Genomic DNA, 17,463 nt, shown 5'->3' with positions numbered 1-17,463 from the left:
GCTGCAAACTGGGCTATAGCCCAATGGTTGCAACCTTCTTTTGTTATAGACCATACCAAAATGATACTTGAAGAGTATAGTCCAAGGAAGGAGTGATGAAGCTTGATTAACACTTATCTTGGGATACCCAAGGAGCTCATGGTATTTTGCACTCAGATGACTGTTTCTGGTGCTTAGAGGAACCATCTGCATGGGTTTCAATGGTCGCAGTGCTTTCTAAATTAAATAGCCCAGATTGTACATGATGCACAGATATTTGACTTGCGGTCCACTAGCTGTCAAAAAGATTTCCAGCTAGCATTAAACAAGAGATTTATTGATGTTGAACAAAGGTATAACTTTCAAGTAAATAAGGCTTATTATTAATGTAGGAGTAACTCTAAATCAAATCAATGTATAGATAACTGGAGTTAACACTCCAACATACACCATCGAAATTAATTATCCAAAGAACATACTCTATATATTGTTGGTACTTAATAAAGATTGTCGATAGTGTGTAGTATCAAAGAGACCATGAAGACAAGAAAAATATATCTTTACAACAGAAATTTTATGTAATCTTGGTAAATTTTGTCAACTATGATCTTGTAGGCTCTCTCAGTTGGGTGGTAACTATCCCAGAAAACGTACTTGGTGATATCTGAACAGGTGGAAGCTGACACCTTGTTACACAGAACTGAAGCCTCTAATTCTCCAGTGCCACAACATCCCTTCGTTGATACCTCAAATCCTGCGATCAGAAAAGTAAAAAATTAGTTGAATGCATATATCCCATTTTAACAGCCTTGGAGACTGAGGATAATAGTGATTTTTTCCCCCTTTGATATATATATATATATATAGGTTTTTTTTGGGTGAGAGAATAGGAGTGGCTAACTTTAACCAGAATTGGACCGTTGACAAGGGTTGATACCATCTGGCTGGGGCAAGCGCTTGGTAATAGGATGATGATGATAATGCTAGAACTAATGATACTTGTATTTTGCAACTAATGCAAGTTGATTATAACGTCAGTGCTTACCTAATGCTGGTGATACTAATTATAATGGTTTTTTCTCACATAATGAGAGAAATTTAGGTGCTTAAATGCAGTCAGTCTTTCTATTATTTCACCCTTTTCCACCCTGAAAGGAGTTTTTTTTTTTTTTTTTGGCAGAACCCCTGAAACTGAAAGGAGTTATACTCTTTAAGTATCATTCACATATCACAATTAAGTTGAGAAGAAGGTAATAAATCGTGAGGGACATGGAGTGTCTATGGGGTGGCCTAATAGAAGGCATGGGCTTGGGACTACACCCCAAGGTTTGGGGGGAAAATTGTATTTCGCCTACTCTATGGGTTGTACCTAAGTTTAACCACTGAACTATGTATAAGTATGCTTACCGTATGTTGCTCTGTTTTTGTTTTGTTTTCTATAATAATGTAATCATTATCTTTTTTAAATTCAAAATTAGCTTGTCTTTCTTCGTTTGCTAACAGAATTGTCGTGTTTATATTGATTGCAAGGAAAACCAAGACGTGGGAAAGGTAGAGAGAGTCGTCTTATGTAATAAGCTTTCCGAATTTATTAATTTTTCTAATGAAAAAAAGTATATAGAAACTAGATTTTTCAGGAAAAATTGAGTTCTCCACGCCATTTTCCTTGCAACAAAACATGGGAGTCTTTGTTTTGAAGGCTAAATTGATGTCACTCAACGAGGCCTCTCATGGACCAAGCTCGGCCTCCAAGCTTAAAAAATTTGGTCTAGACTTGGATTGACGGGTTATAGGAGAAATTATATCCTATATGTCGTGTATTATATGGACATACATGTTGTCAATCACAGCCGCTCGCTTGTACTAACCTCATTTATTAAGTATTTATGTTGATATATCGCTGCAAAAGCAAGCGGTTGTGATTGGTGACATGCACAGTCACACGGTGTCCATTATATAAGATATTACTTCTTCTAATTTCAAATGAAAACATCATGTAAAGAAAGAGAGAGATTTAATCTAAGTCTCCAGATTTGTTTTGTTTGGAGAGGACTAAACCAGGAGAAAAGCACTGAAGTAAAGATGGAATTACCATATTTTGAGGGTCGTAGCATAAGATCAAGTAAGATGGAGTAGATATCAATGTAGATAATCTTTATGCCCTTGTGTTGTCCGGCAATTTTATCGATCCGCTTTTTTATCTTGGAATTGAACAACTGTGCTGCTTGGTTACGTGTTGGTTCACAATCTCTCAGGATTCCTCCACCAAGTGTTCTTTGCGATGGTATGCATCCTATGGGGGGAAGACTCACAAATCCAATCTTCTGGGCTCCCATCCCGACTAATTTCTGCAAAAGTAAAGAGCAAGATATTCAAAGATAAGAACATATATAATGTGAAAAAATAGTTGGAGCATATTTTCTTTTTAATGATTTGCAAAATGGTTCTATATCATACCAATAAATATCATATGCCATTAGTTTTGCCTTGATGTGTTCGTGTTATTGAAGGGAGAAGGAAATGTTTCATGCTTAAAAACAATTAAAAAAAATATATACTTTGTAGTAGAAAGCAAATTATGAGTTAATAAAATTGATTATGTTGCCCCTAACCTCTAAAGGGAGGCTAACCCTAATCTTTGAGGGTACAGTTTGGCTGCCAAATCCATGTAAACAATGCCAAACCCTATCATCAGGGTGAAACAAATCTGAGGTTTAATGTACCTTTTTTGTTGTTATTATTATTATTTTTTTCCCAGGTGCAACCTCTACTGGGTTTAAAGTGAAGGCACCCTCCACATGCCGTTGGAGCCACTCATGTCATGTCAAAATATATTTTAACTCCTGCAGGATATCGGGGCTTGTCTCGAATTTATCCACTAACTTCTAATAAAAGTCATTTGTTAATTAAAGTGACAATGAGTGCATCAACATTTTGTACCATCTTTCGCTATTTTTGATACGGAGCATTATTGGACATCTCTTTATTATTACGAAGATTCTTGATTTATGATCAAAATTAAAATTAAAATTAAAATAAAAATTAAAATAATCAAATTTTTTGAAAAAATTGATTCATAGTCGGAATCGAAATGAAATTGAAATAAAATTTTAAATTCATAAAAAAAATAAAGATTGAATTCTATATTAATTGGATCATTTCTATTTTACCTCGAAATCGAAATTAGAATGGGACTGTTCCCAATCAAATAGTTAGAATTGAATATTCCACTACTATCTACTATAGAGAAAAAAAAAATCATTCATTCTTATTTTTATTTTAATCCTCCACCCTATCCAACTAAGCACTCTTTAAATATATTAGAATTTTGCCAACATTGTTTGAGATGAGATATTGGCTTCACGTTACCATATTGCGACCCAAGTTTGATGCCTTAATCGGCGAGTACTCCAATAGTCCAATGTGAGGTTTCCGTGGTGTTCGAGGTCCGGACGTGGAACAAAGTGGTCAAGAAGATTCACTTGGATTTTTTTTCTTCAATAAATGATATGGTTCACTATTGTTGGTATACGTTACAAGGATACATGTAGGCCAATCTAGTCTGTCTTCAAGCCATCATTATTATGACAGGTGAGATAACACATGTCAGTTGCAATAACGTTTGGTCTGGTAGGTGGCTTACCCTTTTGTCTAATGGTTCTGTAATGAATGAAGATGATGGTGCATTCAATTGCTGAGAAATTATTGATTAAATCAGTCCTAAAGTTGAGCAGTTGACCAATGCAATCATGAATCAACACATATGAAGATGGATCAAAAAATAGAAGGGAAAAATGTAAATCTTTTATCTTGCGGCAAGTGAAATTGATTAATTTGATGAAAAAAACACACTCCCTAGACTTTATTACAATCCTTAAGTGAATTGTTGGTTCATGGTTGGAACGGTTTACTAATTTAGAAGAGCTAAATAGTCACATGAATACGAATTCTCTACCATACACCATATAGTATCCTTCATCGTATGATAGATGGTCGTCAATGGGCATGGGCTGTGTGATGTATGCCACATGCGACTGTACGTAGATATTCATCGTACGGTGAATGATATATACGATGTATTGTATCATGCTGTGTATCGACGGTACCGAAAAAAATCCATACCCCTCTCATTTTCGGAAACTATAAATTATAAAGAGCAAAATAATTACGTTGTAGAAAGCTCCTTTTACTGCCATAAGACAGGAAATTAAGAAGAACATTGTAAACACTCTCCTATGAAGGCTCAAGTTAAAATCATATCTTTTTTTGTTTTTTTTGATGGAAGAGAACTTCTATATAGGGTTAAAATCATATCTTTGAATTGAATTCACCTCGAGGAAAGTAGAAGCCCCAGTTATCAGCAAGTTCACATAGGAAGGAATGTCATAATGTGGCTTCCTAAGTGGGGTGGTAAAATAGGTATTGGCGATATCATCGGTTCCACAACATACAACGTATAGACTGTTGGACAGAATGGTTGCAGTCCTTTCTTCCCCAGCTATGGCCTTCATTCTCTCTTTATACTCCTCAAACAACTGGAGCTGATCTGTCATCGATATAACGTTCTGAAAAAAATGAGCAGTATGCATGCCTTATTATTCTCCCTTTCAAAAACATGAGATTAATGCAGAAGAGAATTATAATTTGATACAACAATACCACAATGGTTGAGGTGAGAGGGTCGTATCCAGTTGCACCAGAAGCAAAGGTCACACCAGTCAGGATGTCTTCGGATTGAAGGTCGTAGCCAATATATGGAGGCACCAATTCCTTCACACCCATCGCAGAAGCTAGGAAACCCAGATGGTTGGTTGGTAGATAAGTGTCAATGCTTAATTAGATAGATAAAATGCTATGATAAAACACAAATTGAAAAAATAAAAACTTGCGATTGATCAATATCCATCTCCATTGGATTTATCCATGTGGTGATCAGGTGAGTACTATGAGCGTGGTCTTTCTTGAAATGGGCCACGGGATATTAGATATTCTAGATGTGGGTACTAACAAATTTTCTACGGTGTTATAAATCATAGTAGTACTAGAATTGAATGAATATTATGGAAGGGAAGTATACATTTGTGCTCGGTCAAAATTTTTAATGGCTTGCTGCGCATACATACATACATACAAATATATATATATATATATATATAATCCCATCTGATTTATATTTTAAATTTAATTATATTTTTGACAGCTAGGATGGGGTGGCGGCGGGAATCAGGTTAAAATCAAGATGACGGGTATTTGAATTCAAGTCATTTTATCAGAGCATTCTTTCATTAAAACAAAAAAAAAAAAACGAAAAAAAACTGAGCATTCAAGCTAACACTTTCTTTAATTTAATCATATTGATCCATATATTTAGTTCTGCTTCATGCACTTAATTTTTTTCATTTTAAGTTTCCTTTAGTTACATATAAAGAACTGGATAAAAGGAGATGTTTTACTTTTATTAGAAAGAAAGTGTGTGTACAACAAGATTAGGACATGAGGCTCGGGAACTCGTAGACATAGGCTCAAGGCTTTTGCATTATAATTGGACGCGGGTGAGTAAATGGACCAGTGCACCACCTCTTGATAATATACATTTTCTTATTATGTTGCTCAACGCAAGATGGGTCAACCGGATGAATTATAAGTGTCTTTAATAATGTCTTAGACTAGGACAAGCTAATCAGTATACGTCCTCTCGAGATCGTAAACAGTTTGGTTGTTGTTCTTACTACAGTTGCTATCTACCAACCACCCCGTTGCTAAGTTTGGCTTTGACAGACTTATTAAATATGGTTGCAAGTGAACCGTGGCACATGCCATAGCTATTTGATCTACCACATATAGCTGTCATTGGATGGCTATGAGCAATGTATGTGCAATTTTCAAATCTTCCATATATTGCTGTCAATATCTCTTTATAGAGTCTCCTCAGAAAAATTTGTAGTGTTTAAGTGAGCGAGCTAAGTGAGAGAGGGAGAGGCTCATAAAACTTAGGTGCAATTACCACGTCCTCATCTAGATTCGATCTCTTAGACTTCTTGAGCTCTTTTGAGTTAGAAGAATTTACTGAAGTACAGATTCAGCTAAATCTATATTTGATCAAGTTGTACAAATCTCTATAAGGATTAATTGAGAGAGACAAGATTAATTAAGAAAGATAATGCACTAGTGAAGCAATTTAGAAGCTGAAAGTGAGGTTACTGCATTTGATCTCTTCATGAATACCTATGAAGTCTGAGGGGACTTTTCCATTGGAGAACCTTCCGGTGGGCTGGTGATTGATGAAATCCTGTCCGTAGGGAGGGAAGTTGCACTTGACGATGGTTTCCAGAACGTTATTATTGCCTGTATCCACGATCGAGTCTCCGAACACTATGACTGCTGGAACCATGGGAGCCGTCCCGTTCTTGGTATATGCTAAAGCTTGAGCAACCAAGAGACAGAAAGCCATGCAAGAAGCCCCTAACACAAGGCTTCTGCTCTCCATTCTTTCCCCTCTCCTCTTATGATGTGAACTCTTTCCTAGTTTAAGTGCCTCAGGATAACACCATGCACGCGGCCTCCATTTATAGGAGTGGGAGGAGACAAAAGGAAATTTTATGTTGAACAAAGTCCGCAGACTTCTGCGGCCTATGCTTGAAGGCCCTTCTACTCCCAATAGTTAACCTTGGCCAACCGGGCCACAGGTCATAAACTAGGGTTTGTTTGGATAACTCTTTAGATCTAGTGGGGAGGGGAGAGACCATTTATTAATGACATGCATCAATGAGGGTGGTTGGCTGATGCCATCAGAGGAACACCGAACTCTCAACAATGAAATGGACCACCAATCACATGCACCTCCATCCGATCGGATCATGGCACTTGCACCACATCACATGCATGCACCTTCAAACACTTTTTTCTTAATTCCCTCTTCTCCATGGTTCGGGGGCCTGTGAGTTTGCCTCTCTCAAGGGGTAGTAAGTGCGACACTGGGGATCGTGTACCGCTGCCTGTTCTGGGTCCCATGCACGAGGAAAACGCGTGAACTAGAATCTTCTTCAAGGGCTGGTCCATGCAAAAAGTAGTGACAACTGGTAACTCTCTTGGTAAGTAACCTGTAGGTCTATGAGGATTGGCTGGTTTCCTTGCTTCATATAATTAGCAGAGTTGCTAATCTCTGTAGATCGACCTCGAACTTAATTTAGGAGTTGTGGAGTTTAGGTTTTAGGAATGCCCTTAAAATTGTTGCTGGTGTATGATTTATATTCCTTGAGCTGGCTAGAGAGTCCAGTTCACAGTCCAAGCATCACCAGTCAGTGGTGGATCATTGAAGAAGACAAGATCCTAATAAATTGAGGGAAGTCTTTAACTTCCTCCTTGCTACTTTAATAAAGAGATTGAAGACGATGAGCAAACATAAATGATAGTGTCCATCTGCTTCCTTTTTATGAAGGAAAAAAGCATAATTGATATTTTCCAGTTGTAATGACTGTTATTTGATATTTAGTTCCCTGTTGAGTGAAATGTTAGACAAATTGACCCCTATATATCCAGCTTTCATTACGTTATCTAATTACTTACTGTCGATTGATGCAGCATGTCTGTGACAATAACACTAAAAATTATCTGATGAAGCATAGTTCTAACTAATTAATACAATTTGTTATCTTTCGTGTTCGCTATAGAGCCATCGTTTACACTTTAACAGTTCTCTCCTAAACTTACATGATGGACTCCCATTACATGCATTTCACCCGTTCTTATTTGACATGACAAAGTTGATCATGTGGTTCTTCTAGTAACGAATGGAAGACTACTATTTATTTGCTTTTCTTTCAATATTAGGCCACCCATAATCATGTCTAAAATTCTGAAGTCTTCCTTGCTTTGATGGTTGGATGACAAATGCTGCACCTGGATATGAATATACAAACAATATCAAGTAGATCCTAATATAAAAATAAATCAAAATAGAATATTAATATTAATATCTTACAGTAATTGCACAAGAAAATAAATCAAAATAGAATATTAATATTAATATCTTACGGTAATTACATAAGAAACTTCTAAACTATCTATTGACAAGTGCTTGTATCATGCATGTATCGCTACCCTTCTCTTCTCGGTCGAGTTCTTGATGTTGAATCTTCTTCAGATGCTAGAAATTTAGGAGTGAAGGTGTACATCACCTGTTGGACATGGCTTTCGGTGCAATGAAGAAAATTGAGGCTCAGAAATTAATACTGTTTGGGCTAATTAGTGTCTATGTCCCACGTCCCTGTCATATTTGAAACTATGGGGTCAGCTACCAAAAGAAAATGTTCAAACATTAACTTGATCATTAATAAAGGAAAACCTTTCATGATGCATGACTAAGATTCTGAACAGAAATGCTAACTATAAGTTGATATATGATGGATTATACCATGAAATTTGATTGATCTAAAAAGATCAAATTTTTCCTTAATTCATTCATTATAAGTGCTGATGTGTGCTACAAGGTCCATCTTCTACAGATAAAGATGGGTTGACAATGGACATCCATTCCAGATTGTCGTTTTGCTTTTTACATTATTGGAAGAAATTATATCCTATACTGCATACACCATGTGGCCATGCATGCTACCCATTTTTGTAGTGGTGCACTGAAATAAATATTTAATAAATAAGATTCATAAAAATGGGCAGATATGATTAGCTGTGTGCATGGTCATATGGTACATTTAGTATAGGGCGTAATATCTCTGTGGGTCCGTTTGGTTGGGATATATCAGATTATAAGATAATTTGAAAACTCTTGAGAATCATTTATCTGGAAAAATGATTGCAGAGGAATAATTTTTATTATGTTTGGTTGATGAAAAAATTACTCTAAAAAATGATATTGAAAAAAAGATTACTATATTTGGTTGGAAGTAAATCTACATAAGAATATGATCAAATTTATAAATATACCTTTGAACATAAAATACTTATTTAATACTAAGATAATATTGCCATCTCCAATTAGTTTTTATGTAATGATTATAATCACATAGCCCTTTGCATAATACTATCTCCATTTTAATTTTTTTGCAAAAATTTTTTATTGAATGAATTTGGAAAGACATTAAAATAAATTCAATAAGTACATATGTAGTTTTATTAGGGGTATTTTTATTAAGTATGAATTACTGTCACTCAAAAACTGATCAAATACCAACCTCCTATAGTATTTGTTTTACCTTCTCTCTCCGAAAAATAAGTATGAGCTCCACCAACTTTTTTTACTATCTCTTTCTTTTTTTTTTCATACCAAATTTGATAATCTGATACAAAAATTACTTTTTTATGCTAGATTACCCTAACCAAACGTTCCCTATGGTTAGACTTAACATGGATTCTTTTTCGGAGATGGAACTGGGGCTATACGCATCATCATATGGTTCTCAATGACTATCATTGTGCACTTATATGCAGTCCTCATGAACGGTGCCAGAACTTACAAACATGGGATGGGGAAATATTTTAACGATCCAAGAATCTAAGGTGGGAAGGGAGATCAGGCACGGTTGGATGGAGGAGACACGAGGGGGGAGAGAGAGAGAGAGAGAGAGAGGGAGAGAGAGAGTTCTGTTAAGGAAATAAAATTTTTATGAACATTAACTTAAAATGTGGAGCGTATATTATAAAAAAATATATCCTAACTCTATTTGAAATTAGTGTAACTGATGAGATTGCCGTGATCCAATAAATGCTCTTGAATAGACTGTGAGTTGTTCGGTTGCTCCATTCCTCTCCAAACGCAAAAAAATGAGATGGAATGAGGGCTTACACCATGTAAGGCATAGGCAGGTCATGTTGTATACTTTATTCCACTATTTCAGTCGGATAGTATATAACATGGAATAGACTTCTCTTTATCTCCTCCTTACTTTTTTGCCGTATGGGAGGATAACTTTATCTTTGTATTAAATTCCAAAATATCGTCAAAGGATGTTAAATATAAGACAGTAAATGGATAGAATTGGATTAAATTATATCTAAATTGAACTTCAATCTGAAATATTTTGAACTAGAAAACTTAACTCTAAAATCCAACTAAATACTTTACTAGTCCAATCCAATCCAGTCTAAAAAATTCGAATTGAATTGGACTGAATTTTTAAACTTTTACACATACTAGACTGCAATTTGGATAATAATTCAAAAGGAAGTTATATGAATTCGAAACATATACTACTTATAAGAACTCTACAATATCATTCTACATCTAACAACTAATATTATAATAACATTAATGGATAAGAAATAAAAAATATAAATTTCAACATCCAGGATCTCAACAAGTCACGCTATAATAGCATTATGTTGAAAACATAAGTTTCAGATTTTCAAAAAAAATAACATGGTCAAAATATAATAAGTTTCATAATATTTAAAAAAAATAAACTTGAAACATGCGCGCGCACATATACATACATACATACATACATACATACATACATATATATATATATATATATATATATATATATATATATATATATATATATATATATATATACATATATATATATATATATATATATATCTATATATACGTATATATATATATATGTATATATATATGTATGTATGCATGTATGCATGTATGTGTACACACACACATATACATACATACATACATACATACATACATACATATATATATATATATATTATATATATATATATATATATATATATATATATCTCTAAATGTATATATATGTATATATAAAAGTATATATCTATATATATATATATGTATGTATGTATGTATGTATGTATGTATGTAAATTTTTGCAATGAAATTATTTGCAACGAAAATATTTTCGCCGTAAATAATTAGTATTTACAATGCAAAGTAAAATTCATCATAAATAATAAACTATTTACGATGAAATCAATTTTTCATCGTAAATACTTTTATATTAGCAATGAAAAAAAATTCATCGTAAATAGTGATTATTTACGATGATTATTTTCATCATAAATAATAAAATATTTATTTTAATTTTAAATTTTTAAATATTTATAATAAAAATATTTTTATCATAAATAATTTAAGTATTTATGATAAAAAATATTTTTTCATCAAAAATAATATTATTCCCAACAAAAATATTTTATCGTTAATATTTAAAAAAAATTAAACATCAAAAAATTACAGATTATTTGTGATAAAAATTTTTCATCATAAATAATTGAATATTTACGATAAAAAATACTTTTCTTTACAAATACTCAATTATTTCTGATGAAAAATTTTTATCGCTAATATTTTAAAAAAATAAAAAATTTTAAAAATTTAAAAATTATAGATTATTTATGATAAAAATATTACATCAGAAATAATTGAGTATTTACGATGAAAATATATTTCTATAACAAATACTCTATTAGTTACGATGAAAAATTTTTGTCACTAATATTTGAAAAAAAATTTAAAAATTTAAAAATTATAGATTATTTATGATGAAAATATTACGTCATAAATAATTTAGTATTTACGATGAAAAGAGATTTTCATCATAAATACCAATTATTTACGATGAAAAATTTTCATCGCTAATATTTAAAAAAATAAAAATTTTAAAAAATTTAAAAATTATAGATTATTTATGATAAAAATATTACGTCAAAAATAATGAGCTATTTATGATGAAAATCTATTTCTATCATAAATATTTAATTATTTATGATAAAATTTTTTTATCATTAATATTTAAAAAAATTTAAAAATTTAAAAATTACAGATTATTTATGATAAAAAATTATTTTTTCATCATAAATATTCAATTAGTTGAGACGAAAATATTTTCATCATGAATATTTTAAAAAAAATTTAAAAAAATATAAAAATTATATATTATTTATGATTAAAATATTACATCATAAATAACCTAGTGTTTACAATGAAAATTTATTTTTCATCATAAATAATTAACTATGTATGGTGGAAAATAATTTTTATAGTAAATACTTCATTATTTATGATGAAATAATTTTATCGCTAATAATTAAAAAAATCAAAAATTTAAAAAAATGGCTCTCGATACTGAAAAAGAATCATTCTCTCAGTATCCAGACTTTATTGAATGATCCAACAAAATTCTTCACCCATAACTGAATCAATCATCTTTAAGATCCAAGAGCAAACCATCTCAGAAAATTAAATGTAAGGAATTTGATTCAAAAAAAATATCAACTTTCAACTGTATAAGGAATAAAACTTTATCAACTGTTCGATGAACTAAATTATGTCATTTACTTCTAAACTATCCCAAAAAAATTTGGTCAATAACTCTTTGTGACAATAAAATCCTATAACATCTTTAAAATAAAAGCATAATTTCTTAAATGCTGTCCTTAATCTGTGGTAGACGATGTATCACAGCAGTCCGATCTCTGGAACCACCAATTGATGTCGATCTTCTATAAAAAAGATCAGACTCTATATAGAAACTAAGACCAATAGATCACCTAAAGATCCTCCTTTTGCGTCAGATCTTAAAGATCTTAGTTGCTCGCAGATTAAATTTGAGTTCGGATATTCATTCAAATCTTTCGATCAACTCATAGTAGTATTGTCACCAAAAAAGTAAATCTAATTAATTAAAATTTTAAATTATAAATTATATTTGATTGGAGTAGAATATCAAAAAAATTATCTTATTTTTATGATTAAGCAGAATCAAATTGATCCATATCATGAGTGTCTCATATTTATCTCATTCTTCTGCACAGATATGCAATCTTTATAAATTTTGATTGACATAAATATATCCCAAGGCTGCTAGAATTCATGAATATAGTTGAGAAGGTACTTGTAATAAAAAAATATTTTTTTACAAAAATTATTTGCGATGAAATTTAAATTTACATTGCTAATAAGATTATTAACGATAAAATTATTTAATTATTTAAGATAATTTTTTTAAAAAAATAATATTTAAAAAATAATAAAAAATTTAAAAATTTAAAAATTATCGATTATTTACGATAAAAATTTTACATCATAAATAATTTAGTATTCACGACGTAATGCTATTTCCATCGTGAAAACTAAATTATTTATGATGAAAACGTATCGTCACTAATATTTCAAATAAAAATTAAAAATTTTAAAAATTATAAATTATTTATGATAAAGATTTTATGTCGTAAATAATTCATTATTTCTGATGAAATTTTTTTTTATTGTAAATACTTATTATTTACAAAAAAAAAATTTTGTCGCTAATATTTTAAAAAAAATTTAAAATTTTAAAAATTAAAAAATTATAGATTATTTGTGATAAAAAATTTTCTTCACTAATATTTAAAAAATAAAAAAATTTAAAAATTTAAAAATTATAGATTATTTACGATCTAAATATTACATCATAAATAATTTAGTATTTACGATGAAAAGATTTTTTCATCGCAAATACTTGTTATTTACGATGAAAAAAATTTATCGTTAATATTTTAAAAAAATAAAAAATTTTAAAAATTTAAAAATTATAAATTATTTATGATAAAAATATTATATCAAAAATAATAAGATATTTATGATGATAATATTTTTTGATCTCAAATACTCAATTATTTACAACAAAAATTTTTCATCGCTAATATTTAAAAAAAATAAAAAATTTTAAAAATTAAAAAATTATAGATCATTTATGATAAAAAAATAATTTTTTTATCATAAATATTTAATTATTTATGATAAAAATATTGTCATCATCAATATTTAAAAAAAATTTAAAAAATATAAAAATTACAGATTATTTATGATAAAAATATTTTATCATAAATAATTTAGTATTTATGATGAAAATATTTTTTCATTGTAAATACTGGTTATTTACGATGAAAAATTTTCATCACTAATATTTAAAAAGAAATAAAAATTTAAAAAATTTAAAAATTATAGATTATTTACGATAAAAATATTACATTATAAATAACTAGGTATTTACGATGAAAACTATTTTTCATCGTAAATACTCAATTATTTACGATAAAAATTTTTGTTGCTAATATTTAAAAAAAATAAAAAAAATTTAAAAATTTAAAAGTTATAGATTATTAGCGACATAATTTTTTTCATCATAAATAATTAATTATTTATGATGAAAATATTTGTATCATCAATAATCTTTTAAAAATATAAAAATTATAGATTATTTATGATAAAAATTTTACGTCATAAATAACTAAGTATTTGTAATGAAAGTTAATTTTACATCATAAATATTTGACTATTTATAATAAAAAATAATTTTCATTGTAAATACTTCATTATTTATGATGAAATAATTTCGTCGCTAATAATTAAAAATTCAGAACTTAAAAAAAATGACTTTCGATACTGAAAAAAAATCATTCTCTCAGTATCTGGACTTTGTTAGATGATGCAACAAAATTCTTCACTTACAACCGAATCAACCGTCTTTAAGATCCAAGAGCAAACTGCCTTAGAAAATTAAATGCAAAAAATTTAATTCAAAAAAAATATCAACTTCCTACTATATAAAAAATAAAACTGTATCAACTGTTCGATGGACTAAATTATGTTATTTACTTGTAAATCATCCTAAAAAAATTTGGCCAATAATCCCTTGTGACAACAAAATCCTATAACATCTTTAAGAGAAAAATATAACTTCTTGAACGCTGTCCTTAATCTGCGACAGATGATGCACCACAGCAGTTTAATCCTTGGAACCACCAATTGATGTCGATCCTCTATCAAAAAGATAAGACTCTATATAGAAACTAAGGCCAACAGATCACCTAAAGATCCTCCTTTTGCATCGAATCTCAACGATCTTAGCTGCTCGCAGATTAAATTTAAGTTCGGATATCCATTCAAATCTTTTGATCAACTCATGGCAGTGTTGTCACCAAAAAAGTAAATCTAATTAGTTAAAATTTTAAATTATAAATTATATTTGATTGGAGCAGAATATCGAAGAACTTGCCTTATTTTTGTGATCAAGGAGAATCAAATTGATCCATATCATAGTTGTCTCATATTCATCTCATTTTTCTGCACAGATCTGTAATTTTTATAAATCTTGATTGGCATGAACATATCCCAAGGCTGCTAGAATTCGTGAATATACCTGAGAAGGTACTTTTAGTAAAAAAATTTTTTTTACAAAAATTATTTATGATAAAATTTAAATTTACGTTGGTAATAAGATTATTAACGATCAAATCTTTCATCGTCAATAAATTTTTTGGTGAATTTTTTTTAGAGAAAAAATATTTTAATTTTTTTTAAATTATTAACGATGAAAATAAAATTTTTGTTACTAATAAATTTATTAACGATGTAAATATTTTTTATCGTTAATAATTTTTTTAATTTTTATTATGGGTATTTTTTTGACAGAAAATATTGACGATGAATATAATTTTTTTGTTGCTAATAAAGTTATTAACAATGAAAATTTTATCACTAATAATTTTTAGAGAAAAAAATTTTTAGAGAAAATTTTATTTTTTGGCAGGAATTATTAGCGATGAAAATCATATTTTCATCGTAAATAATTTTTTTCGAAGAAATTTTTTTTTTGTGAATTTTTTTTGACGAAAATTATTGGTGACGAAAAAAATTTTCGTTGCTAATAATTTTATTAGCGATGAAAATTTTCATCGCTAATAGTTTCCATCAACTCAACATCCCATTACGCCAAACCCACTTCCCCCCCTCCCCTCTCCCCTCTCCTCTCTCTCCTCTCTCCTCTCTTCTTTCCCTCTCCCCTCTCCCTCTCTGTGCTTTCTCTGAACTCTCCCATCTCCCCTCTCCTCTCTCCCTCTCCCCTCTCCCTCTCTATGTTCTCCCCCCTCTTCCCGCCGGTGAGCCCGTCACCGCCGTCGTCCGTCGTTGGCACTACCATTGCCGTTGCCGTCCGTCGAAGGTAAGGTTCTTTAAACCTCTTTTTTTTTTGTGTTGATCGGGTCATCGGGGGGCGGAGGGTGGGTGGTGCCATGAGGTCGGAGAGGGTGTCGGCCGACGGAGAGGTGGTCGGGGGGCGGTCGGGGGCGAGATGGGGGAGGGGAGGGGAGGGGGGCTGTTGGCGGTGCCACGAGGCCAAGGAGGGGGTCGGGGGGCGGAGACCCAACCAGCGGTGCCACAGGGCCGAGGAGGGGGTCGGGGGCCGGAGACAGGGCTGGGGAGGGGGCGGCCAGCGGTCAGGAGCGAGATGGGGGCGGGGATGTGGCTGTGGGCGGCCGTCGACGCCACTGAGCCGGGAAGGGGGTTGGCTGGGGGAGACGGTGCCAAGGAGGGGGCGGATGGTGGCGAAACGGGGATGGGGTCGGTTGGAGAGGGGTGGGTGACGGTGGGGAGGGAGGAAGGAAAGAGAGAGAAGAGGAAAAAAGAAAGAAAATAAGAAAATAAAAAAATAAAATATAAAAAAAATAAAAAAATAAAAAAATAAAAAATATTAATAAAATATTTTATTATTTGATTAATAAAAATAAAATCTGAATTACGATCCAAATTGGATCGAGGTCGGGATCCGAGTTGAGATCTCGATTCGGATTGGGATCCAGATCGAGATCTGATCCAGACGGCACAGGGTCTGTGACAGTGTCAGCACCGTGGGAGCAGGGGCCATGTGACGACGCGGGGTGTGTGACAACACCGGCATCGATGCTGTGGGAGTGGGGGTCGCAGGGGTCGAGTTTGGGCGGCACGGGGCGTGTGACGGTGCCGGCATCATGGGAGTAGAGGCCACAGGAGACTGAGTCCGAAGCTTGTTTAAGGAAAAAATTATTTAGAAAAAAAATATTTTTAGATAAAAAATATTTTAAAAAAATAAAAAATTATAAAATAAAATTTAGGTTATAAATTTATTTAGAAAAAAATAAAAAATCATGTCCTCAGGATTAGGTTTCGTGTTATTATTTTACGTTAATATTATTTTGCATGCTCAATTGCTTATAGTTTATTTTATATTTGTTGCATAAATTTATTTTATATTTATTGCATGCTCAACTACTTATAATTTTTGTTATTATTATTTAATATTATATTCATTTATATGTCAAAAATTACAGGTATGGTACTAGGAGACAGACGACGATGTTCACATTCATTGTCTACCTCAGAGGCTGAGGCGCCTTCACCGATTTCTACTGTCGCATTAGTTCCATCATCAGAGGATCCTGCACTGACAGATCCCAGTGAGATGAATCTAAGTGGTATTATTATTATTTTTATATAATAAAATTTAATTTTTTTATTGAGATAATTTTTATATTAATGATTTATTTATTATTGTTTCAGGTCAGTCTCCATCGGAAGTGAGGCGAGGGCGAGGTCCATCGAAAAATCTTGCTCTAGAGTGTTGGAGATGCCAGCACTCGGGACAGCATCTCCGTATCGAGATACCACCCGGCTATACTAGGTCCATTAGGGGATGGTGCGAGTCGTGGCAGATCGAGCTGGGCATCATATGCCGCAGCTAT

The 17,463-nt window shown here is 31.7% G+C and overlaps 1 protein-coding gene across 2 annotated transcripts; it reads right to left on the bottom strand.

The window, feature by feature from the left end:
• Window positions 1-380: 380 nt before the first annotated feature.
• On the bottom strand, window positions 381-6,591 carry LOC105053775 (GDSL esterase/lipase EXL3). 2 transcript variants are annotated; one of them, XM_019853696.3, is made up of 5 exons: window positions 6,205-6,591; window positions 4,642-4,769; window positions 4,311-4,544; window positions 2,072-2,327; window positions 381-733 (listed from the first exon to the last, which is right to left on the bottom strand). In XM_019853696.3, the coding sequence occupies exons 1-5, from the start codon at window positions 6,464-6,466 to the stop codon at window positions 540-542; spliced, it is 1,074 nt and encodes a 357-aa protein (XP_019709255.1). In that variant the 5' UTR covers window positions 6,467-6,591; the 3' UTR covers window positions 381-539. The 2 variants fall into 2 exon arrangements, with proteins under 2 accessions (XP_019709255.1, XP_010933356.1); XM_010935054.4 differs by having other exon boundaries at window positions 4,639-4,769; window positions 6,205-6,588.
• Window positions 6,592-17,463: the final 10,872 nt, after the last annotated feature.

This window comes from Elaeis guineensis, chromosome 11 (assembly GCF_000442705.2).
Source record: "Elaeis guineensis isolate ETL-2024a chromosome 11, EG11, whole genome shotgun sequence".
Classification (NCBI taxonomy): Eukaryota; Viridiplantae; Streptophyta; class Magnoliopsida; order Arecales; family Arecaceae; genus Elaeis; species Elaeis guineensis.
The sequence above is the reverse complement of the archived record's forward strand: the minus strand, read 5'-3'. Positions and strand labels throughout refer to the sequence as shown.

What these genes read in the sequence shown, in the direction of transcription:
- LOC105053775 (XM_010935054.4), bottom strand. Translation starts at nt 6,466, where the DNA reads ATGGAGAGCAGAAGCCTTGTGTTAGGGGCTTCTTGCATGGCTTTCTGT. An exon ending in CTCTCACCTCAACCATTGTG is followed by an intron (nt 4,545 to 4,638) that starts GTATTGTTGTAT and finishes CATTTTTTTCAG; the next exon opens with AACGTTATATCGATGACAGA. An exon ending in GCTACGACCCTCAAAATATG is followed by an intron (nt 734 to 2,071) that starts GTAATTCCATCT and finishes TTCTGATCGCAG; the next exon opens with GATTTGAGGTATCAACGAAG.